The sequence below is a fragment of the Schistocerca serialis genome, chromosome 1, assembly GCF_023864345.2.
Source record: "Schistocerca serialis cubense isolate TAMUIC-IGC-003099 chromosome 1, iqSchSeri2.2, whole genome shotgun sequence".
Lineage (NCBI taxonomy): Eukaryota > Metazoa > Arthropoda > Insecta > Orthoptera > Acrididae > Schistocerca > Schistocerca serialis.
In genome coordinates this window covers 55,863,086-55,890,071 of record NC_064638.1, presented here as the reverse complement: position 1 = coordinate 55,890,071, position 26,986 = coordinate 55,863,086, and the positions used below count along the sequence as shown (strand labels likewise).

Sequence of the window (26,986 nt, the reverse complement as noted above, 5' to 3'; positions counted from 1 at the left end):
GCTCACTTTCTCGACTATAGAAACCCGTTCCTGGCCACGCAGCCATTGTAGAACAGCTGTGTAAATACTATAATGGTATCTATTCTTTCGGACATGTCCGAAAGAACAGATACCATATTAGTATATATATAGTTAAGGCTCACCGGCCACTTGACCATCTTCTTCTGTGCGAATGCACAAACAGTTCCCGAACTCTTACGGGAATCGCCAACGCGCCGCGAGTAATGAGTATAATGGGCGGGGGCACTACGAATGTAGTGCAGGACAATACGTTGAGAATGTGGGTTTCGCGGGAAGCAGTTTTTATAGTCAGTGGAATCCAAAAGTACAAAAAGTACCCCTATTTCTTAAAACCACGCTAACGCTGCGATAAACATGTTTCTTCAGTCAACCTACTGGGAGCTTGCAGAAACGAAAGTACGTGATGAACAGAAAGCACGTGGTGTGAAGTACAAGACACAATCGAGGACAGCGAATTTACTTACATTTCTGAGCTACAAGAAAATAAAATTAGTATGTATCGTAAACGCATCAGAAGGAGTGGGGAAGATATTTGAGGATCCCTATGATATAACAAAACATGAGCACTTGTTGGAATGGGAATCATCAATTTCAGAAGGTTTTACACTAAAGAATTTTGATGTATTTCCAAGTACTTGTAGGTAAACAGATGGCAACTTGCGTCTCCTTCTTTCTTGTGTGTTCTGACACTCGTAGAAACGGATATCCCTGACACCTACCAAATGTAAGTGGTTGGGATGAACTTATGGTTCATAGGAACAAGTGCCAAGATAGTTTTCAGCTTCCTGCTAGGCTGAAAGTCTCGAAGACAGAAGAACCTTCTAATTACTGGCTGGATCGCAGTGTCGCCCACAGCTGGAAATCTGAGGATGGTTGAACGACGTTCACCGCACATCCAGAATCATTGGAATCCTTCGCCAGCTTTAAGTCTCCTAAGCCAGCCATACATGATCTGAGGCCCATTGGAATGAAATTCTCATGCCTTTTCGTTTATTTCTCAATGCTTATAGTAAAATTTCAAATACCTGAATATTCACCTTACTGTTACACTCTAGTCTGAATAGAATGGAACACACTTCTTGATTGCTAGACTACAGCAGGTTCTGGAGCCTCACATAAATACCTGATGTCAGAGCTTTTCGAATCGCTGCCGCTTCTGCAGTAAAATATTAACAAGGTGGCGGCAGACGGAGTTCTTAGGAATACTTCAGCTTCGGGAGAAGTAATAGGCATCTCTGCTGATGTCTCATGAAATTAAAAGCAATCAATAGAAAAGTGAACGAAGTGCGTCAGTAAAGTTTAAAGTAGGCAATGAAACTGGAACTCATTGTGCCAAAGCAATTTTTCATCGTACTGTAAATAGTGATTACCGAGATTTTACGTCTGATAGCGGAATGGATTTCTAAGTTGGTCTATGGATTTATCTGTTTGAACATAGCCGTAGATACTGTGCACTGAGCCTAATGCTTTCACTGGCAGAGGGCAAACAATCTTCATTTCCAATGCGGACCTTGTGTGTGGAATACACCTTCATTTGTCGCAGGAGCATGATTAATCTGTATTGGGCTGCTGCCCTTTTTGGCTATTAAAATATCTCTCCAAGTACTGACGTCGTCATGCAGCAGGGCTTCGACAACTTCTCCTAGGAAGACATTCTTGTAAGTTGATAGCAGTTCTCCAAGGCCCACAAGCCTGCACTCGAATTCTACAAACAAACTGATGAAGTGCACCATTCGCAACGGTATGGTACAACGATCATTCTAATCGATGATGCAGCGGACGAAGACAGACTTACAGTGGTCAGACTGTCAAGTTCCAGCTGCAGGTCTCAGTGCGTTAATGTTGCTTCTTTTCGTGGTTACATAGTGGGATGATGACAACTGTAGAAAATTTCTTAGTCAAACTGTTAGGTCGTTGGCAGTCATACAGTCATTGAAGGTGTAAATGGCTCTGCTTGACATTAGGCATAGAGATTTGGTCTTTAAGTGTAGAAGAAAAGCGATAAATCATTTGCATACTGGAGAGATTTAACATCTGGTGTAATGATGTCCTTCATATCTCGTGTGTGTATTAAAAACAGAGTAGCGCGCTAATCTGAGCATTTAGGGAGTCCTCTTGAGTTTGTATGAGTAATTTTTTTTATTCTTACACAGTTGGTACCGCGCTGTGGAAAGATACGAACACAAAACAAAATAAGTCTTTGAAGAGCTCTTTCAGTAAACGCCGACAAGCCGACAACGGGATAGGTATATAGGAAGTTGGACTTCCAGGCACCGAGTTAGATTAGGGAACTGGAACCATTATTTGAACTGTTCAGGGAGGTAGCAGACTCTAATTCAGATGTCGAAAGGTTCGTAGAAAAGTCGTGAAGGGACGATTTGTCACGAGAGCAGAGGACAGTGAGCATAACACATTACAAGGACTGAATTCGTAGAGGACTTCCGTATATAATTTATCTCTTTCATCTGAGACGGGGGTCTTAGGAAACGATCATATGCGATGGCTGCTGGAGAGAATTTATCCAGTTAAGGGGTTTTCACAATTTTTAAAACATGTTAGTTCGAGCATTTACATCCAAGTTTCACGGGTAATCTTCCACAGATGAGAAGATTTTAACCTTCTTAAGTTCTAGACGACGTTCGGCAGTCACTGGTGAGTATTCCGTATTCCACCGTACCACGGAGTTCTTTATATGTAATTAAGTTTAATGTCGCTTTTGATACTAGAATTCTTTCGCATTTAATACTCTAAAGAATGTGTAGTAAGATACTTACACTGCGTCGGTATCTGGTAAACTTACTTCAGCAACTCTATTATTAATTTTGAAACAGTACCAGTTTTTGTTATTTATGCTCCGCAGCTTGTGGTCGTGCGGTAGCGTTCTCGCTTCCCGCACCCGGGTTCCCGGGTTCGATTCCCGGCGGGATCAGGGATTTTCTCTGCCTCGTGATGACTGGGTGTTATGTGATGTCCTTCGGTTAGTTAGGTTTAAGTAGTTCTAAGTTCTAGGGGACTGATGACCATAGATGTTAAGTCCCATAGTGCTCAGAGCCATTTGAACCATTTTTTTAATGACTTTTAGGAAAGAATTCCACGTCTCTTGCTGTCGCTTCCATCGTCCAAGTAGCAGGAAAAGTTACCTTATTCTGATTTTTAATGCAATATGCAATATTGACCGAGTACAAATATTCACTTTTGGTGACAAGAAATACGTGAGCCACTATTGTGGCGAGAGACTCCAGGGCAGGAGAGCCGTCGTTGAGGAGTATGTGGTGACTACCTTCCATTACATCAGGTGAGCTCTGTCCTGGGTCTCTTGTACACGAATTTCCCTAGAAAGAAAGTAAATCCTGCCGCAGCAGGACAGCGGCACCCCCTTTAGAGTCGAGTCTGCCTGACCTAGTAACAAAGTACCTTCTACAGGTGATACGCCTATATAGTTTGGATCACGTTTCGGAAATCGAAGCAGCACACACATTTTTTAGATGGATTTCTTGTAGCAGGCTGTCTCTGTTGTCTGCGGCTAACCGAATATGCCACTGAAGGACCATGACTGGAAATAATGCTTAGAGTTAAAATTCTCACGTCTCTCATGTCTAACTCTGCTCGGATAAGGAAATATACCTCACTTGTTAATATGATACTCCAGATATTATCTCGGAGTTAATTGCAGCTGCCATTCGTCGTGGACGTCCTGAACACTGACACTGTGTTACGGCTTGGTAATATGGAATTCCAGTTCGCCTGTGATAAATGAAGCAGGAAGATACTGAGTGAGCCTCCATTGTATCTCATAACTGCTCACTTGATGTAACGTAAAACTAATTCAGAAACACATGCATACCCGCACTGTTCGATATTGCACTTCACCACAGTCCCACTGAACGTGAAGCATTGATCGAAGTATGCAGTTCATTTTTTCTCAACGTTTGGAATAAATACGTCTATTTACGCAGATTTTACAGTTTCAAGACATTATTCCAAGAGGCAAGGGTCAAATCCTTGTCAGTGCACAAAATAACCTCAACTCTCTGATTGCTGTGTAGTCCGCGTTTGAGGCTGCGTCATCGTTGTCTTAATGTATAGGCACTGGTTTACGCGTATAGTGATTTTGTTTTGGCTTCTTAGGTGCTACGCAGCACATTGTGCTGTTCGTGTCTTCCCTGCAGGAAGAAAACGAAGAAAACGAAGGAAGCGACACCTTATGTGGAGCGCTACACAAGTAGAAAAGAGTGGAAGAAAGACCTTGATGCTGGAATAATGGATCTGAACATGGTGAGCAACTCCAAGACGTATCAAAAACGGCACAGCGATGTTATAGCATTATTGAAATGAGTAACAATGCTTACTCTAGTAGCAAACTCTGTTCTTTTAACTTCCCAGTTTTTTTCAATATTCCAACTATTTGTTTTAGTTTTCTGGTTTATATTATATCTTAAATTAGACCTTACAAACATACACTCATTTTCGGTGTCTACGTCTAATTCTGGAGAACTGTTGTTAGACTTTATTTGATATCTTTACGCTTTCAACGTTAATATAAAATCGATGAGATGGCTGTCATTATCACATTGACTTTCCAGGTGCAGTGTTTTATTTTATGCACTTGAAAGGTTATGATTGTTGTATCATGTTATGTTCATCTGAACACTCAAGGAGACGCTCTCCTTTATCGTTAGTGGTTCACTGTCCAAATCTCATTGCCCTCAGCCATCCACGATCACTTCCCATGAAGAGTTTCAGATCTCACCTTAAGATAATTTTACGCCTTTATAAAGCAACTATATTTTCATAGCTAATGAACATATATTTAAATGAGAAGCGTAGTATCATATAGTCGAAATATTTGTCTTATAACAGGACAAATACTAACAATTAAATAAATCCGTATAAATCAAATAGTGGGTGTATTATTAACAATTGCAAATCATACGTTTTATACGGATTTTCTTTTGAATATATTTGGCTTCAGTTGCCCATGAACTTTTCTACATACGGGCTTTACACGTACACTGATCAGACAGAACATATGACGACCCACCTAATAGCCGGTATGTCTACCTTTGGCACGGATAACAGCGCTGTCACGTCGTGGCAAGGAATCAGTGACACCCTGATAGGTCGCTGGAGTAACTTGGCACCACATCTGCACACACGAGTCACCCAATTCCCGTAAATTCTGGGAAGGGGAGCGATAAGCTCTGAAGCCACGTTCGGTCACATCCCACGTGTGTTCGGTAGGGTACAGATCTGGCGGGTTGGGGTGTTCGTGAAACCACTCCACCACACTCCTGGTCTCGTGACATGGTGCATTATCTTGCTGGAGATCCCACAGCTGTCAGGAAACGTAATCGTCATAATGGGATGTACTTGGTCTCCAAACAGTGTACTCCCTGCCGTTAAGGTGCCTTGCAGAAGCTAGACTGGACCCACGGATGCTCACGTGAATGTTCTCCAGAGCATAATGGAGCCGCCGCCATCTTGTCTCCATCCCGCAGTACAGGTGTCAAGGCGTTGTTAACCTTGAAGACGATGGATTGGCGCCCTCCCATCGGCATTATGAAGAATCTGTTGGGATTCATCGGACCGTGAAACGCTCTGCCACTGTGCCAATCCTGTGACGATGCTCACGTGCCCATTTGAGTCGTAGCTGCGGACGTCAGGTGCTAACATGGACACACGGATGCTTCGACGCTTGTGGAGGCCATTCGTTAGGTGTGTTCGGTGCTCTGTGTACTCAGATACACTTGTACTGTGCGCAGCCTTAAAGTTTGATCTTAGTTTCGTCACAGTTCGCCACCTGTCCTGGTTTTGCAGTCTGACTTCTGTAAAGAGATGTTGCTACCCAACCCGACGACGTAAGGACATGGTTTTACCTTGGTCTCGCTGCATCTTGAAGTCATTCATCACACCACTTCTCGAAAAGTCGGTAAGTCGTGCAGTTCCCGGCACGGTCATGCCCAGCCTCTGGGCCATCACAATCTGACCTCATCCCAACGTAGATAGACCGCGCGCCTTCCCCATTCTACAAACGAACAACATTGTCACTGATAGTACATGCACAGGCGTGTGTCAGACTAGCATTCATTCCTTGCCGTGTGACGCCGCTATTGACTGGACGTGTTTATATGTATAGTAGGTCTGTGGTCATAATGTTCTGACTGATCAATGTATGTGACTTCTGCTGTGGTAAGAACTAAATATAAAACCGTCACCTCCGCAATACCATAACTCCATGATATTTTTATGTCATCAGACTCTCTACTTTTTCATATTGCTTCCTTCGGTAATATTCTCATGACTGTGAACCTGTTATACCCATCACAGGTTATTGTCCGCTTATTTTATTGTATTCTTTTCATACTCCCACGCTTGTCCACTCCATATGCCTTTTAAAGATTGAACTACACAATTTTCTTTTGGCAAGAATGGAGTCATACTTACTCATCAAAATTTCTGGTCACTCTGCTCCACGTAAATCTATTACAATCTTTTCTTTCTATGTCCACCCGTTTATCTACTTTCATTGCTCTCTTAGAATTAACTTTTAAAGAACAACATATTTGACCTGTGCGAATTATGATTTGCTTATTTTAGTGCGATATTAGTTTAGTTTTGAGAGCCAGTTGCCGTTTCTTATATATTTATTGGCTGAGTACACAGGGGCGGTGAGTATTTATTTCTCCCAGTTTACTATTAGAAAGGAAGAAATACACACGTTTTCCGTTTCCTCTCTTCCATCAGCTAATTCACACACTCTCCCTCTCCACTTGACCACTACGTCACCATCTCCCTCACGCACACTTCCCAAACGCCCCTTCCCTCTGTCTGCCTACTTCTACCACTTCTCTCTGCCCATTTCCTCTTTCCATCTCTTCTTCCCCCCACTCTCTCCGTCTCCTCTGCCATGTCTCGATGTCCACCTCTTCCTTTCCCTCTCCGACTGTCTCTCTCCTCGTCGCTTCTCTCTCGTATACCGCCTGGGACACATTCTGACACACACAGAAACACAGCAGTGTAACCCATAACACGCGAATAACCATACTCCATGCTTTCAGTATTTGACCTGAGAATGAGAGCACTCAGTGTCTTTCAAATTTATCTCGTTGACAACTCCAGGAAATGAAGAAAGGAAATTAGTTTTCCGTTTCTACATTTTCGCTGTTCGCACAGCATCAAGTTTTAATTTATTACTTCTGTACTACTGTGTACGAGACACCTCTTTGCTGGCTGTATTCACAATACCACAGAGTCTACCATCGTTGCACCACATATAACTGAGGAGACATCATATGAAAGACTAAGAGGCGTGAAATACGGACACATCATGCATGAATTATTAATCTATTGGTTCTTTACTATGAACTGCATTCGCAACACTTGTCACAAACATATCCACAAACCCCGTAGAGCATACTTAGAAAATTATTTATTTGTACGTCATATATAATTCAGGAGATTTTATGTCATAAATAGTGAGCTGTGTGGAAATGAATCTGCAGGACGAACTTCGTTAGAGATACAGGTAAAATATATCTACAAATATACGTTAAATACGGAGTCCGCAAGAAAAATTTATACACGCTTTAAGGAACAAAAAGTATTACTTATGTGTTATTTTATATTTAATAGTTATCACACACGTTTTAGAACCTACAGTTTCGCACATTGTTACTTTAATTGTTCAAAATGTTACCGTTGGCGGCTATACACATAACAGAACGACGAGCGGTCGCCGCAACTAATTCGCTGCACATGTCGCTGTAATGTCCTGGCGAAGTTCCTCCAGCGTGCGTGGCTTACGTCGATAGGCGTTATCTTTCACAGTTCCCCACAAGTCAAAGTCCGTAGGTGTTAGACCTGGTGACCGTGTAGGGAACTCAATGGGCCCTCTTCGTCTAGTCCAATGCCCCGGGAAATTATCATCCAGGAAAGCTCGTGTGCCTAGGTGGTAGTGTGGTGGCGCCCCGTCCTGATGGTAGAAGACCTCTGCATCAGCTCCATAAAGAGCACGTATACCTGCAAAAATTCATGCGTGTAAAATTTCCAGGTGCATTTCTCCAGTGACAGTAGCATCAAAGAAAGAGAGTTCTACTAAGCCCCTGGTTGATAGTCCACACCACAAATGGACCCCTGGTAGATTGAGCGCTTTATCCACATAAAACACGCGGATTTTCCGCTGTCCAGCACACACTGTCATGCAGATTCTCAGTTCCATTAAGTTAAAATTGCGTCTCCTCACTCCACACTACCTTCGTCACAAATTGTTCGTCATCCGTTACCATTTGCTGATACCATTCGCAAAATTGCATTCAGGATCGTCATCGTAAATCGCGTTCAGTAATCGTGGAACGTAAACTTTCAACCTTGCAGCTTTCAGGATTCTTTGTGCATTTGTACTGCTAACCCTCACTTCACGTGCACATTGCGTAGCAGACTTCCGAGTAGAATTTACAAAATAGTTCCCAACACGAGTGCCGACGATACAGGACTTGTAGTAGCTGTATGCTGTTTTCCTGAACTTCCTTTATAAATATCACAAATCGTTCCATGCAATTCAAACATGTCAATGATGCATTTAATTGTTAGGCGGGTTGGCGGTTCCCTTTTAGAGCTCCCGCCTGCCCTGACGTTGCACTTCAACGGCATTATCAAACCTGAAGAATCACTTCACTATACATTTTCGTTGCTAGAATGTCAAGCGTGCTCCGGCCATCTTGTTTTCTCAATTCCAAGATAAAAGTACTAACACCTGTTGAGCCAAAGATCCTACTGCAACACACTAGTAACTCAAATCGAACGACATTATCGATATCTCGATAGAGCCGGACAAAGAGTGTATATATTTTTCTGGAGGACTCTGTATTTTAAGTATATGTGAAACATAGTTGTCATGTCCATACACTGTCAAAAACACTGCAAAAATCTCATCCCATACGTTTAACATATTTGGTACACATATTCGTTACGATCTGGGAAAAACATATTGTGAGATGAGAAAAACAAGCCTCCAGTACTTTTGGGAGTGATAACAGGAACAGACAACGGGACAGGAGTGTGTGGATATACAGTGAGGGAATAGGAGGAGATCGAAACAGATAGTGAGAGGAGGTGACAAACAAGTGGTGGAGGAGGAAATGGACAGAGAGAAGCGAGAGGAGGAGATGGACAGCGAAAGGAAAGAGGAAGAGAATGACTGACAGGGACAGAAGAGAAGGGCGGAGAAAGGGGAGAAGAGAGTGGACAGAGAGAGGGGGAGCCAGAAATGGATTGAACAGGGGAAGAGGAGGAGACGGTCAAACAGAATGGGGGAGGGAATGATGGGAAGAAGGAGTAAGAGGGAGGGGGACGAGGAAGTGGAAGTAGAGGGGGGAGCAGGAGAGCGACATTAGGGAAAGAAGTGCATAGAGGCGGATCACAGAGAAAGGATGAGCAGATGGAAGGAGAGAATGGTTCAAATGGCTCTGAGAACTATGGGACTTCTCATCTGAGGTCATCAGTCCCCTAGAACTTAGAACAACTTAAACCTAACTAACCTAAGGACAACACACATATCCATGCCCGAGGCAGGATTCGAACCCTGCGACCGCAGCAGCCGCGCGGTTCCAGACTGAAGCGCCTAGAACCTCTCGGCCACAGCGGGCGGCGGAAGGAGAGACTACTGAGAAGTAGAAACATGGAGAGAGTGGTGGGAGGAGACGGAGTGAAGAGCACGAGAAGATGGACAGAGAGTTGTGAGTACACAACGCCCAACGAATAATGCGTGCAAGAAAATGACAGCTAGACGAACGTTGCTCGTAAAAGGAAGGAGAATGGTTCTGCGATTCCATATGCTTGGTTACAAGTCCCCTATATTCTTTCTCTCGAAACCGTTATGGAGGATAATTCCGATTACCTTAATAATAATAGCCCAAGTGACCCGTTGAGACAAGTGTGATCCTGTAAGCAAATTGTTTATTTGCACAGATTGTATGAAAACGTAGCGAACATGAACCGTATAGGATAAATCGTGAAAAATATTGCTGCGCTTCATTAGAGAGGACCAGAGGTGGCGAATGTTTCACGGTTCATTTTCTTGTCAAGATATTGTGGGGACCAAGCGGCATCCTACACCTATTACACGTAATCAGAAACTGAATCTAAGTAAAGGCACCATGATATGAACACGTTAGTGTCTGATGGCAAACTGTAACCAGAATTGTGGAATTTTGTTTTTCGACTCACGACACCAGTAAGCTCCTTCGAGGGTGAATTCTTTAATGAACGAATGGGACATTGGGTGAAATACTTTCTGTCACATGTTAAGCCAGACCTCATTGACGACCCTGAAAGCAGCTGAAGGCGTTGCTTGCAGTAGTAGTTATTTTATCACTGTTTGAGCTGAGCTTAACGATAGAAGTGTGATTCAAGAATGGAGACAGACAGGAAATGTTTTAGACCATATGCTCTTTCCTAGCTACACGTATCACATAGTGTGTTGGAAATCTCGACCCACGACGTCTGAAGATGGCGAACCAGTACAATAAAAAGTTTGTCGGCTTATTCCCCTGATGAAAGCCTTACCTGTGTCTCAGACAAGCATTCTGAGTTACCAGTTTCAACATCAAAAGCGTAAACCGTGCAAAAGAGTCACTGTTTCGGAATTGTCATGCTCTACTCAAAGGCAATAGACAGGATATTTCGTCACAAAAAGAACACTGACTTTGTCAGTCAATACGTATCCCCAAATAGTCCTGTACTATAACCATAATATCATCGTCAATGCGTCAGCATAAGTGCTGTTAAGGAGCCGTAGCACGAGTGACAGTTAAGATTACTCCCTTAAAGAATACCATTGGTGCATGGTAGAACACTGATTATTGGAAACCCTGTGGAAATCGAAAGTATTACCGAATGATGACCCCTGGGTCCGATCTAATGGCTAATTGTTCGTCTGGTTTGCATTAGAGCGCTCTTTGAATTTATTAGTAGGGAAAATTTGATTCAAAGCATTGGCGCTTACGAACACTTGCTTGTTTTTCCATTTGATAACAATGCTACATTATTCGTTGGAGAAATACGGACTTTGCTGCATCAAGGCGGAGGTTCTGGATCTATAAACATACAAGAACAATTGACAATGAAACTTAGATGTTACCAATAAACTGGAAACCATTTAGGCCATAGAAAGATATTTTGCAACGGTAGGTCAAGTATGTTTACTTAGGCAGGTACCTAAACGAAACAGTTGCCCTATAATAAAACAATAATTAAAAAGAATAACGATGTACATAGGGAGTAATATTATGGGTGTGAATCATTAAAGAAAAAAAGATATAATAACTTTAGAGCAACTATACAATTTTAGAAACTATTACACCTTGCGATGAATCTGAATTATTGTATGTGGCTAAATTTATTCCATCTAATGACACCTAATTTATATGATATTAACAAGGTATTACATTAATTAATTTAATTCAGCAGATGATTTAGGGTAGTATTATTATCATAACTTTATATTTTCTTTTACAAGTTTCATGTTTATATTTGCATGCAAAATTTACTATGTACTTAGTGTTCACATCTATGCATACACATGTACTGCTGTCATTGGTAAACAAAACATCATCCTAGACGTTATACACACCCTGGGCCAAAGTTAATCAATTATGGTTAGGGAACATGAGTCTCTTGACTGGTTTCATTCTTCTTCATGGGCTAATCTTTTTATATCAGTATGTTTACCACACTGTATTGGCATAATCTGCTTAATATCTTGTACAGTTAGCACCTACACAAAAGTTTTGGTTTCAAGTGGCCGGTCACTAGTTCAGGATTTCTCAGCAGCAATCCCATTAACCTGCGTCCAATACTGTTGAGCATGTTCCATTAAAGGCTTACCTCACCTTTTCACCCTTGTACCTCTCATTTCTCTACTTTATTTGATTTCTTAATTTATAACCTCTCCCTATAACACTATGTAACACATTCTCAGACTTTACACTTACGAACTGCCTCTGTGATATAAAATCCATTCAAGTGTGGTAAGTCGAATCTCTAGAGTATTGCTATGTGTTAGATATATGCAATACTACATGAGTCAGTAATCGCAAAAACAAAACACCCACATTTTATGGAGTACAGACGCTTCAGAGAGAGAAGGGAGCCAGAATATCCGTCCATCTTCGAGATCTTTCCCTGTCAACCGACTCCAGGACCTGCCCCTCGCATCAAGAAAGAAGAGAATAGTAAGGACGATACTCGGAAGGACGGCCGTGCAGAGGTGAGCAAACATCAGTACTACCGGGTATACATCGCAGAATCAGTCACTATCCCAGACAGCTCTCTCATTTTTACACGTGGGACTAGGTAAGGAATTCACTTTGTTATAATCCATTAATACAAAATAGCAGTGGTTACAATATCCTAAAATAAATGTAACATACAACGGAATGATACTGCTGTGGAAAGTAAACTTCCATCGTAAAATTACAAGGACATGGAATATACCACTCGTTTGAAACACAAGCTGAACTGTGGGTTAACAGTCGATTCAGTCTTACATGGTTTCCCATGTGCATTCGACATGCTACCTCAAGTGTCCAGTACAGGATGTACGACCATACGGAGTGTTAGCTTCAATACTTGTTCATGAAACTAAGTGCTGCTATGAACTGCAGTGGTCATATGTTGTCGGTAATAAGAGGCGGACAAAAATCTGGTGTTTATACACTTTGCACACTTTCACATTCTTCCCCTTTCAGGTACGGGGTTCATTATTCCTAGATGACTTATCATTATTCGTGTCAACCAACCTTTATTTTGTTAAGTGTGGCCCATTAAAACATTCTGTACCCTTTCCATTCGCATGCCTCTCACTTCCCTATCTCTATTTGATATATTATTTTTTGACAAACGCCTATAGCATCACATTTCACATTCGTTATTAGACATAATTATGGTCTGCTAACTTAATATACCATCTGTTTAACAATGATAAGTCAGTTGCCTAAAGTTTCCTTCTGTTAGATATATGGCATCCTAGCTAAATAAGCAATAGTAAAACCACACCATCTACAGGGTCATGCTGTTGGGCGCGTCAAGAAGAGAAAGGCAGCCGAAGAAATACCACCGTCTGATGACCGCGAGCGCAAACAAACTGAACAGTGCCGCCGTCGGCGCAAGAGACGTGAGAATAAACTGGTCGCCGCGCCGCAGGAGGGCGCTCCTGGGGTAAGTCAGCGACATTACTGCCGTAGAGAGCAGACAGGGAGAGGCGGACAGACAGGTTGAGAGCTGAGAAACAACAGGTAATTCTTAAACTACACTCATTGCAGAATCAGCCACTCTGCCAGATCATGTCTATCGAGAATTTCTGATGCTCCAGAGATGCCTCCTCGACTATAAATTCCGGAAGGATAGTTTAAGGGATTCAGTTTATTACAGTCAAATGATAGACTGGTTACAATATAATGATGTAAATCTTGGGTCGTACGGATAATTATTGTGGGACAGTAAGGCCCGGTGTAAAATATCCACGGGTTACGATTATAACACTTGTGTGAAACACAGCAGCTTCAAACAGGTTCATGAGCACAAATTATAGATCTGCAGCCGTGCAAGTCACAACTGGCGAATGACTACTGCCAGTCGGAGACACATCCGTCCATCTGTATCGCAGATTTGAGGTAATGGTGTAAGACTAGCGAACGGCATCCAGTGTCGACGAATTCATTATAGATGTAGTTCGGAGTGTGGAATGACGGGGAATAAACCGTTTGACTCATTTTAAACGCAGGTATGCCGATAACCGTTTTATGTAATTTATCTAAACACGGAGAACCGCAATCCGATTGGCCGACGTGAATTTAACTGAGCACAAATACTGGCGCCAGGACCTATCACATCAAAGAGATAACTACCATGTACGTAAAGATACAGGTATGAGTGATATTAGCCCAGACTGTTAACGGAACTGAACACTTCAGTAGGGTACCCTGGTACGAAACCACAAGCTGAATACCAGTACCATCAGTGGCACTTGTGAGACAGTAGGGAACCAATAAAGCATTCGGAATCAGTTACAACAGTTCGGCGATTTATACCTGCAAGAAAGTGATGACTCATCTAACGTACATGGTAGAAGCGAAGTGACTACGTTAACATAGTAGAAAACTTGGTAAGAATTAGTCGAAGTTAATCAGACTTCGAATACATTCCAACTGTATTAATGAAATACTCCGCGACTGACACAAATGGCATACCGAGAACAACTTAAATTTCTTAAAACAGCCCTGACACATGGAGAGCATCAGTGCAGTCTTTTCTGGTTTATTATAATTACATCAACAATTGTTCACGTGATGAGGTAAGCGTTAGTTACAACCACTTAACTTAGCCAGACTATTTGTGTGATATAGTAGTAATAACAGCACACACGACGTAATGGCACAACTCGCAAAAATGAGTTACTGCCTCTGACTGGAGCGAATCAGAGATGGCCCAGGAGCCTTGGTGCAGGTTCTGATAGGATTACTCCGAAGACGAAACCAGATGTATCCCATCTGTATGTCTGCGATCAGCTTAATAACTGAAGTTTTAGCACGTAAAGATATTAATTAAGAGCAAGGACAATGCACACAGATACGAAGGGCTCTAATATGACAGGTGCTGATAAAATTGTGCTGCGTTAATAATCTTACAGCAGATATAGGGGCTCTGATACTATACAGGAACATCGCGAAAATCTATTACGTGTCACTAAATCCTTTCTGTATAACGAGTAATGTTTTATCAGGGCAACTGACATATAGGCAATTGATAACTCCACGTGATTCAGTTTTAATTGAAAGTAAAAATTTTCTTTGGCACAAGATTCTGCATAATAATGTAAAAATAAATTAGATTTTCGTTAGGAAGCTCCCTTTGTGAGGTTACGACGAAGCCATCGACATACCTCTCTGGAAGTCAGAAGTATCTGTATCGGGTGACCTAACCGATTAACAAATTGCTTCCTTTAGGATCACAGGCGTTTAGTTAAAGGTACTGGGCAAGGCCAAAATTAATAAATAGAATTCATTTAACAAATTTTGGTCCCATCGGCGTTATAAAATTATAAATAGGGGGTTTATGATACTACTGAATGAAACAGTGGTCACTATAGGGCTTTATATATTACACTTCGCTACAGACGTCATGTTAAACATAAGCGCACACGGACAGAAAACTATTATGATCATTAAGTACACTACTGTCCATTAAAATTGCTACACCACGAAGATGACGTGCTACAGACGCGAAATTTAACCGACAGGAAGAAGATGCTGTGATATGCAAATGATGAGCTTTTCAGAGCATTCACACAAGGTTGGCGCCTGTGGCGACACCTACAACCTGCTGACATGAGGAAAGTTTCCAACCGATTTTTCATACACAAACAGCAGTTGACCGGCGTTGCCTGGTGAAACGTTATTGTGATGCCTCGTGTAAGGAGGAGAAATGCGTACCATCACGTTTCCGACTTTGATAAAGATCGGATTGTAGTCTATCGCGATTGCGGTTTATCATATCGCGACATTGCTGCTCGCGTTGGTCGAGATCCAATGACCGTTAGCAGAATATGGAATCGGTGGGTTCAGGAGGGTAATACGGAACGCCGTGCTTGATCCCAACGGCCTCGTATCACTAGCAGTCGAGATGACAGGCATCTTATTCGCATGACTGTAACGGATCGTGCAGCCACGTTTCGATCACTGAGTCAACAGATGGGGACGTTTGCAAGACAAAAACCATCTGCACGAACAGTTCGACAACGTTTGCAGCAGCATGGACTATCAGCTCGGAGACCATGGCTGCGGTTACCCTTGACGCTGCATCACAGACTGGAGCGCCTGCGATGGTGTACTCAAAGACGAACCTGGGTGCACGAATGGCCAAACGCCATTTTTGGGATGAATTCATGTTCTGTTTACAGCATCATGATGGTCGCATCCATGTTTGGCGACACCGCGGTGAACGCACATTGGAACCGTGTATTCGTCGTCGCCATACTGGCGTATCACCCAGCGTGATGGTATGGTGTGCCATTGGTTACACGTCTCGGTGACCACTTGTTCGCATTGACGGCACTTTGAACAGTGGACGTTACATTTCAGATGTGTTACGACCCTTGGCTCTACCCTTCATTCGATCCCTGCGAAACCCTACATTTCAGCAGCATAATGCACGACCACATGTTGCAGGTCCTGTACGGGCCTTTCTGGATACAGAAAATGTTCGACTGCTGCCCTGGCCAGCACATTCTCCAGATCTGTCACCAATTGAAAACGTCTGGTCAATGGTGGCCGAGCAACTGGCTCGTCACAATATGCCAATGACTACTCTTAATGAACTGTCGTATCGTCTTGAAGCTGCATGGGCAGCTGTACCTGTACACGCCATTTAAGCTCTGCTTGACTCAGTGCCCAGGCGTATCAAGGTCATTATTACGGCCAGAGGTGGTTGTTCTGGGTACCGATTTCTCAGGATCTATGCACCCAAATTGCGTGAAAATGTAATCACATGTCAGTTCTAGTATAATATATTTGTCCAATGAATACCCGTTTATCATCTGCATTTCTTTTTGGTATAGCAATTTTAATAGCCAGTAGTGTATTAACTTACTTTATACTGAAACTAAAATACCTATACCTTGCAAAGATTGGTTAATTAGTTTGGGAAAACAACCACGTTCGCAATAGTTGCACAGTGCTTCCCGAATATTAATCATATATGAAAGAAGTACAGAAATAGTCGTGCTTGCACCAATTGCCTTGACTGAGTACATGTTGTGTTCGAGACTACCAGTAAACTCAACTGAACGGTGGAAGTCGTAATGTCAGTCGGAAATCGTTACATACACCCTGCAGCTTAGTTAGCGAACGCCGCTGTCGCTCACCATACTTATCGTTACTCGTGTCCGCGGGCGGCTGCCGTAGTGGCTGCAGCACTCTATCATCTGACCTGTACTGAAGACTGCTCTCCCTGAGAGCCGAAACTCTATGTGCCTTTCTCAACTGATGTGTCCGCTGGTGAGTCAACGATGTAAGTTTGCTCTACAGAGCGCTCTCAATAAGTATCAAAGTATCAGAAATTTTATTTACTTTTCGTAGGGTGCGTTCAGCCAATCAGGCGTTCTCCATGTAGACGCATGTGAGTTCCGTTCTTCCACTCCAGAATTTATTTGCATTATCCTATGTCAGTGCTCGCACGTTTCTTAGCAGAATCAAGAAAATTTCAGTTAGCTTTGCAGCAGCCTGTCACCTCAGGGAGCCGTGCTGTTAAGCACATAAGATCCAGATGGTCTTTCGTCGCACTCCAGCCTTACCTTTTCACCGTTGTGGACCTAGCAGTTCCCATAACATGGGGACACAGCTTGTAGCTGCTAACTCACGATATGCCCCCTCTGCGCCAGTGGGCACGCCAAGTTAAAACGTACACATCAGCCTTCCATCGTTTAGGATGCAGACACGGACAGTGTCTCTGCCGTGGAGCTCAGTCCACGTGCTCTGTACTGTGGCCTGACACCGACACACGCTCCCTTCTTCTGGCGGTCTGCCTTCAAGCACGCAGTCTGTACGATTCCCCGCTACTTATTTAAACAATCGCCCAGATTCAGGAAATAATATGGAAATCTCGTGTCAGATACGAAAATCGCTGACGTCAGTTTCAACAAAAACTCTTATTTCTTGCTGGGAATTGATTTAGGTTCGTTGGGTTAGTGAAGTTAACGGAGTTTGACTATGGCACCAGACAGGGTTTACGAAAACCCTGGTTTAAGATACATGCTTACTTTACTGTGTATTTGGCATTCATAAGTTTGTGCTGTAATGTGGTAAGTAGTAAAGAAAAAACCCTCTCGAACGTTACCTACAAAACAGGCCACGAAAAATGTCTCATGTGGTTACATCCATCAGTTAAGAGGCTGGTTTCATTCTTCTGTGTGAGCTAAACTCATTATGTGAAATGGTTCAAATGGCTCTGAGCGCTATGAGACTTATCATCTGAGGTCATCAGTCCCCTAGAACTTAGAACTACTTAAACCTAACTAACCTAAGGACATCACACACATCCATGCCCGAGGAAGGATTCGAACCTGCGACCGTAGCGGTCGCGGGGCTCCAGACTGAAGCGCCTAGAACCGCTCGACTACGGCGGCGGCCTCTTTATGTCTTATCGCACATTATGCACTGCTTCGGTAGTAAATTGTTTCTTATATTCCAATCTAGGCACATCGTCTCAGCTTTTTCTATCAAGTGCCTGCGTAACTATTCATGGATGAGATAGAAATAGTCGTGACAACCTACCACTAATCATCGACCTTTCATTCTTGTATCGCACAGTTCTCTAACTTATTTAGTAACTTAGTTTTTAACTGACGTTTTCTTATAGCCTTCATTTAAGGGCTGCTAATTTAACATATAATCTGTTTAAGAATGCTAAGCGAAGTAGTTAAAGCTTCATGTATGTTTGATATATGCCATCCTAGCTGAGTAAGTAACCATAAGATCAAACGACCCACAGGTCAACGTTATTGGGCCTTCAAAGTGAATATGGTCGTGGAAGATAATCCACCACGTAAGGATCAAGACAGCGACCTGACTACTCAAAGAGAGATTTGCCCCAAGGAACGAGATGTAACACTGGTCGACGCGCCGCAGGAGGGCCCCATAAGTCGACATTGTTTCTAACATTGAGAGTAAGCGTGTGAGAGCGATGAGGAAACAGCTGCGTCTCTGATTGTACACACTGCAGAATTAGCCACTTAGACAGGTGATATCAGTCGAGATAAACTCATGGTTTGCACACATCTCCATCACTTCAAAACGCAGTTGTCCCTCAGTATTAACAGACTGATTCACGATATTAGAATCCAATAATACTGCAACCGTTGTTTCGAAGACCCCAAATGTAAATATTAAGTACTACTCATGGAATGTAAGGTTCCGTTGTAAAACTGTCACGGGTTCGGCAAATATTACTCGTGTTACAGACGCTAGCCTACAGCGATTGTGAGTCCGCCAACTGTAGAACTCCGTCGTGACGGGTCTCAACGGCCCGATGGCTGCTACCAGTCGGAGACACATCCGTTTGGCAGTACTGCACGTACCAGGCAGTGCTGTAAGATCAGCAGCTGAACTTTAGTTTGCGACAAAGTCGTAATCGAGTTAGTGCAACTTATGGAATTTTCTGTGGAATACCATTTATGTTTGGCTTGTCTCTTGCAGAGATGTAAGACTTCGGAAAATATCCTACTGAATCATAGCTGAAAAATTATACGGTTGCTAGTGAGGGTACGAACGTCTGGCTACAGTGCGATTGCTGCGTTGTCGTTCGCTATCAAGGATAGCGGAAGTTCTTTAGATGCTGCTGTGTAATGCAATGCTGTGTAAAGCAAATCTCGACCACAGTAGCATACACTCGTCTGGTCAGTCACACCTTCAACAGTCTCATTAGCGCCAAGAAATATCACAATAAAAAGCAAAACTTCCTATGTACTTATATACTAGGGTGTCCATTTCATTTTCATTGAAAAAGGGGACATTTAAAATAAATTAGAGAAAAACCTGGGACAATGAAGAAAAAGAAACGGAACATAAATATTGTATAGACTAAATTTCATACACATACAAGTTTACCTTTACAACGTGCACTCCGATGATCCCAAATCACTTTTTACAATTATTCTGCCACACTATCACCGCACTTTTCACTTTCATGTACTTTATCAAGAAGTGCAGTTTCGTTTGAAATTGTATCATAAAAGTCAGTACACGATACACCATTAAAGTGTGTTTTGACAATGAGCAAGGCCCTCACTGTTTCAGCTTTCATTCTGTTTTTTTTCATCTGACCACAAAAAGTTCACTAACGAAAACACACGTTCCACAGCTGCATTTGACTCAGGAATTGCCACACAAAACTCCACCAAATGAATTATGTTTTTCATGTTAATGTTTTTACTTTTGAAATAAGCAAATATTTTACACCAGGTTGCACTAACACTTTCTTTGTTTCCTTCTTCACTTTTTATGAAGTTCTGTGCACATGAGAATTCATGGAATAGTTCGTCTTCATCGACAGGAAAATTTGGTACAATACTTTTAACAAAAACACAACAGTCCTGAATATCCTTCCACTGTAGCTGCTCTTTCTCAGTATTAACCCAGTCAAACGCTTTAAAAGGTGTGAGAAATGGTAAACACCATTCTTTAATATACTCAATGCAAGAGTCATAGAAGATGTCAGCATAAATATGAAATAGTTCTACAGTAATTTCACCTTCTTCTTCCAACTTTCTTAGAGTCTCATGTACAAAGGATGTGAGAAATCTTTCAGATTTTCTACATTGTAATTTGCTCAATAATTTGTTTATTTCTTGATAAACTTTCACAATTGTGATTTCTTGTTCTTCAATATATTTAATTGTTGTGGAGAAAGTTTTTAGCTGGCTGACAAGTAAATGTAGAAGAACAATAGACACAGGGTTATCAAAGAATTGTTCAAGGATAACAGGACACTTATCAAGGGAAATGAAATATGATTTCAAAGGAGGAAATATCTCTACAATTCTTTCCAATGCTGGTAGCAGAGATAGCCACCTTGTCTTGCTGTGCCCAAGTACAGTTTTGTATTCAGTTTCAGTAAACTTACGGAATGACTTCAGAGATTCAACTCTTACTGTGTATATGTGGAAATGCTGGTAGATGTTGTTCACAATTAATTGGCAGTCGATGGGTAGGCAATCTGAGCCAGTTTGTAAGGAATTGTGCACCACATGTGCTGGACAGCCAACACCTATTATATTATTCACTGTGTTCTGTTGCAGTTAATACAACAAATTCTTTTTTACTTTCCTCTGCTTACCACCAAAATTGGTGTTAGTGTTGTCTGCAGAAACTGCAATCACCTTTCCCTCAAGATCATATTCCTTTAAAATCTCCAGCACATAATTCTGAAGTAAATCTGAAGTTTCTCCAGCTAAATTAACCAATTCGAGCACTTTCACCGCGATGCCATGTTCAGAGTGGAAATACCTGATAAGGAGAGGAACCTACTTCAAATCCCGATGATTCGATGTATCAATCATTACAGAAATGAATCGAGCACTTTTCAGTTCATTTAAAACCTGCTGAGCTGCATACGGTGCAATAACATTTGAAATGATTGGATTACATTTTGTGTGTCCACATGTGAATTTAGGATTGAAAATTTTTTTAACAGCTGCTGTAGTACAGTCCATTGATTTTAAGCTATGGTTATGCATTGCACTGTGGTATGCAAACGTAGCTTCTTGTGCTGCCAACTGCCTATCCATTTCTGTTACTGATTTTAAGTTTAAATAGTAGTCACCCACGCACTAATTTGCTCTTTTCGTTTGATCACTCATGCGATGTTTCTTCGTCTTAATGTGATTCACAATGTCAGACCTTCCACCACGACCAATAGAAAATTTTGATCTCCACTACCAGTGATAAAACGAAACTCGCTTTTTATATTGCTTTTAAAATTACACTTTCGTTTTGGCATAACAGTGATTGCACAGTGCATAAAATTAACAGTGTGGTGACGAAAGCCAGAGAGCAAGTATCAGTGGTGTAGAGTATCTCTGGACCGGAAGGACGGATTCAGTGGATCGATTTAGAAGAGAAGAATCTTCGTTATTATTCGTAGCCCATAGTGCGTTTAAAATTACTTGCGACTTTTGACAATTCGGTACATGTTTGGGGTATGCTGAAAGTCATCACACACTTCCTAGCTTAAATAATTGCGCAGTTAATAGCAAGTCAAACAACCAGTAGCGTAAAATACTGTAGCCTAGCGGAATCATAATAAAACGGGACTTTTGAGCGTCCCCAAAAAAACTTTTTGGACAGCGGGACATTTTGGTAACAAACGGGACTGTCTCGGGAAAAACGGGACGAATGGACACCCTATTATATACAAATAAGTACAAGTAGGCAATCCTCTTAGTGGAGCAGAGCACTTCTGCGTGCTACGCAAGAGTCAGTGGATATGAAACCAGCAGCTGGGAATACTTGACGCCAGGAATACCACCAAAGAACACGTGAAACGGTAGAGGACGGGTAATGCAGTCATAACAATTACAACACTTCAACGATTGTTGCCCTCAAGAAGGTTATTATATCCCATCTAACACGCATGTTTGAAATGGTATAATTACTACATCTAGTACGTTCGCTTGATAACGGTACTTTGGTATGATCTCTTGAAACAACTGAGTAGGATATATTCGGCCTCATAAACATCCATCTGTGTAAATAAATGATCGTCTCACCTAAAGAACATAGTCATCTCTCTTCCAACACTTCTCACACAATAATAGCACAGTTCGATGCAATTTCGTGGGGATTGCTCTGTTACGACACTTCTTCGAACACTGAAACAAACGTGATCTTGTAAAAGGATTGTCAGTCCATACTATCAATATAACTTGATAAGAAGTGCAATGGCCGATGTTATGAGAAAGTATTACTGTCTCTCATTGAGGCGAATAATAGGTTTCCCATGTATATCCATGCAGGTTCTGCTAGAGATACTATGCCCACATTAGTTTTCAACACCATAATACTTAGTTTTTGGAACCAAAAATATAATTAACAGGGTATTACCACATCCTTAATGGATGTTAGTCTACAAAGTGGACTACTGAGGTCGGTGACATGGAGTGCCTGGCAGTAGGTGGCAGCACAATGCACCTAATATGGAAAATGTATGTTTCTGGGGGTGTCCGGATGCTTCTGACCACACAGTCTAGGTGCATTTCTCTCCTCACATTTAGCACAGGCTAATTACTCAAACATGTACCCATTTCCGAACATTTAAAGCGTCTTGCCACTAACTGTTCCACTTTCAAAACTTATCATGATCTCCTTCTTCTTCTTTGGTCTTTAACTGTCAGGTTGGCTATCAGCAGCTTGCCAAGCATTTCCGTCTCCGGCCTTTGTCTTGAGTGCAGTATAGGTGGAGGAACTTGTGTCGTCCATGATACGGTTGATGTATACTAGACTAGCTTTGTCTTTTGTGTTCTTCCTTTCTGCTGTCCTTTCAGCAACACCTTTAATGAAACCATAATATCTCAGCATATGGCTGACACATGTGGCGTTCAATAAGCTTTAGGAGACATAGCTGCACGTTATCTACCATGCAGTGCTTCAGTTCACTTAATACGTTCTTTTCACAGAAAATCTTGAGACTGCTACGATAGAACCACATCTCGAAGGCAATCAGTGAGGTATGATCAGTATTCAGAGACGCGACAGAAACGGTCATTTGAAGCAAAAGAGACTAGTAAACATGGTTCAAATGGCTCTGAGAACTATGGGACTCAACTGCTGAGGTCATTAGTCCCCTAGAACTTAGAACTAGTTAAACATAACTAATCTAAGGACATCACAAACATCCATGCCCGAGGCAGGATTCGAACCTGCGACCGTAGCGGTCTTGCGGTTCCAGACTGCAGCGCCTTTAACCGCACGGGCACTTCGGCCGGTTAGTAAACATGAACTCTACTCGTAGCTTAAGATCTGTAAGCACATGTTTTGTGGAACAGATGTGTTCCACAACAATGAGTCAGCACAAGAGCCCAAAGTCTGAAAGTGAGCACTTTACAGCCCATATTTACAGGAAATTTATTTCGTGATTAGGGCCATACTTACGCCCCTCAAAATATAGAAGGCCAAGAGATTTTGTTACACTATCGAAGAAGAAGTGCTCATTGCTGCATTTTAGAACCCATGTTTAGTAGACGGTTAAGCTTCGACTGATCGTTCCTGTCATATACCTGAATACTGACAATTCCTCCTACGACACTCTGCTGCATTCTTGGCTCGTGCTTAGTCTTGTCTAAGGTATTAGCCGTAACCCGAGTACTGTTTCCCGTGTGCCTAAAGCTCCTCTAAAGCGAAATTGATATTCCGTATCTTGTACACCTATCCTTTCTTCAGCCCGAGTTACAATGATAGAGGTCAAGATCTGAGTGGTTTAGGTTATTAAATTGAGGGTGCAATATTGTTCACATTTGTTTGCAGATACATTCTTTTGTGTTGGCGCTGTAACTATTCTTCGAAGTCTGTTCGGTGTTCCCTGGTTTCGTATGTAATTTGTATGAAATAGAACAGTTCCTCATGTAGCTGTTGTTAAGTAGCCTTGACGAGTTCTGCTGGTTTATCACCATCTTCAGCGGCTTTCCCATGTTTTAGCTGCTTAACTACGAGATAAAACTGATCACGTGGGGAACAAACTCCCTCCTCTTCCGGACTGCTTGCCTCAGCGTTCTCCAGTTCCTTATCTTCACTATTTCTTGCATACGGCTTTTCAAGGCATTAGTTCCACCATTCTAGTACATCTTTATGATCATAGAACAAGAACCAGATGAGAGCGTAGCAGGTAACTTGAAATATATTAAAGGGTTACGAAAATATAATCCACTTATTGAAACAGATATAACACGTTCACGTAGTGGCAGAGTGAAAATATCCCGATGTTACACCAAACATCGTGCGCAACATAAAACAAAAAATTACAATAGAAGTATTATCAAATGGCATGACAATAACAGTCTAGAATAATCAGTTACAGAAGATTAGAAAAAGAAAGTGTGCTGAATGTTAGAAGGGTAATGAAGCTATTGAATGTGGAGTTATAGGAACTGCTGTTTTATTACTTACAGTGAGTTAATCACTGGTACCAGAATGCACCACGACAGAATTTTTTTCGCGTGAGGGTATATCCATGGAGTCTAGGCCCCTCTTCATCAATGAATAACATCAGTATGGCCGTTTTCCCTTAGTTAGTAAGTTCCTGGCAACTGTTAGAAAATCTTCACGTGGTGGTGTTGTTGGTGATGCGGTCTCCCGTTTGAAGTATGATGAGATGCAGGTTCCCACGGTAGTCTATACTGTGAGAGGCTCTTCGCTTCTCCATAAGTGCAGCAGCCGACATTCATTTCAATCTGCTTACTGTGTTCAAGTCATCCTCTACCTATACAAATCTTACAACCCTTCCACCTCCTCTCCCCAGTCACCCTCTCGCATCACCCTGTTAACAACATAAGATCCTATGTATCCGCACGATGCATACCAGAAACTGATCCCAGCTATCAGCGAATTGTGTGATAAAAGACTTTTTCCTGCATTTCGATTCATTTCCTCCTCGCAAGTTACTCGCTGTACCCAGTTTACCTTCAGTACTCTCCTGGAGAAATATATCAAAACTATATATTTCATTCTTTCTGAACTGTCTATCTTCATGCGTTCCACACATGTACATGGCTACACTACAGACAAATACCTCGAGAAGACTACCTAGATCTGAAATTTATGTTATAGGTTAACTAATTTCTGCTTTTCAGAAACGTCTTTCTTGCTATTGACGTCCTGATGTTTACATGTCCTTTACTTTGCTAATAATCTGTTAGTTTTGCCCAAACAACAAAGCTCAGTTTACTCCTCTCACAGTCATTTGTCAATATTTTTCCATCTTCAACTCCTAATTCAATTCTACCGCATTTTACTATCCTACTTTTACTTTTGCTAGTATTCATTGATAATTTATTTTCAAGACATTACTCATTTTGTTCAACTGATAATCAAAGGAAATTGGTTTGTCTTACAGAACTGTAATGTCATGAACTCAACTTAAAGTTTTACTTTTTCTCCCTGAGCTTCAATCCCCATACCTAATTTTTGACTACTTTCCGTACTGCTTGCTGAATTGCTAGGTTACAAACGTATCTCACTCCCGTCCTAGCTGCTGTATGCCTGCGATATCCTGAAACCTTTATAATTGCATTTTTTTATGCACAAGTTTTGGACCACATCACTCCCCGTATTTTATCCCAGTGACCCTCAAAAATGGAATTCCTACCGATTTACTTTTGCCTTGCAGCAGTCTGTCTTCAGAGTCCTAAGGTCGGAAATGACTTACTCGTCCCCATACTTCCGCGAAACCTCCGCTACCAATGTCTTCATTAATTCGTATTAGGTTTTTCGTGACTATTCCGTTAACTTTGAAACTTGTGAGCTTTTGGTCTGTCATGGTATGGGATTATTACATTTTTTGAAAGTCTGAGTGTATTTCGCCTGCTTAGGATGTTTTACGTATCACGTGGAACACCTTTTTCAGGTTCCCTACCAGTGAACTGAACAATTTTGAAACACTGTAGTGTACGCCAAGAGTCTTTCTTCGAACTGGTTCTTTACTGCTGTGAGAAACTCTTTTTAGTGTACCATATTTTACTGCGAATCTTCATCCACTTCCATTTTTAAGTTGGTTTACTTTGTACGACCAATTCATACGTTATATCCAGCTTTCAGACCTCCGTCCGCTTGCCAGCTAAGCGTTTGATATTTATGCATCTGAATCTCTGTCCTCTAACGGTTTCCATAATTTTCCCATGTATGGTATCTAACTTTCCGATTGTTACACACGCTTCTATTGTTTCACATTTCTTCTGCATCCAGCCTTGTTTACCCGTTTTCAGATTAGTGCAAAACTTATTATTACGTGTGCGTATTCACGTTTCAGGCTTCACTTCCTGTATTTGTTTTTTAATTTTTTTCTTTAAACAGTTAAAAGCAGCAGCTGGTGAATTAGGCAAGAATTATATTGGAAATAATATTTTTGCCCATTTATTTCTCTACTGCCCTCTCTATTTCATGTGTTCAAGTTTTCCATTCGTCTTGTAATGCAATGCTTCCCATTGCTCAGTGGGTTTTGGACTTACCTCGGACCATTTTTCCAGATTTCAATCTTTATGCAGCTTCTTCAATTTCAATTAGCCGTTTATATCCAACAAATTATGGATATAGGCCACAACTGCTCCTGGAAAGAAAAACGAGTTTAGAATCTGCTTTTCAAATCTCTATATTGTTAATGAACAATCTGAGAGGCTTTGAAAAGATAGGGAATAAGAGCAAATGGG

General features: G+C 41.7%; 1 protein-coding gene across 1 annotated transcript in view; it reads left to right on the top strand.

The window, feature by feature from the left end:
- The window catches only part of LOC126458366 (uncharacterized), a 113,649-nt gene that overhangs the window by 46,762 nt on the left and 39,901 nt on the right, over positions 1-26,986 (top strand). The window contains exons 2-3 of the mRNA XM_050095746.1: positions 4,191-4,296; positions 13,084-13,236. Coding sequence (XP_049951703.1) covers positions 4,191-4,296; positions 13,084-13,236 — 259 coding nt within the window. The remainder of the gene's footprint in view (positions 1-4,190; positions 4,297-13,083; positions 13,237-26,986) is intronic.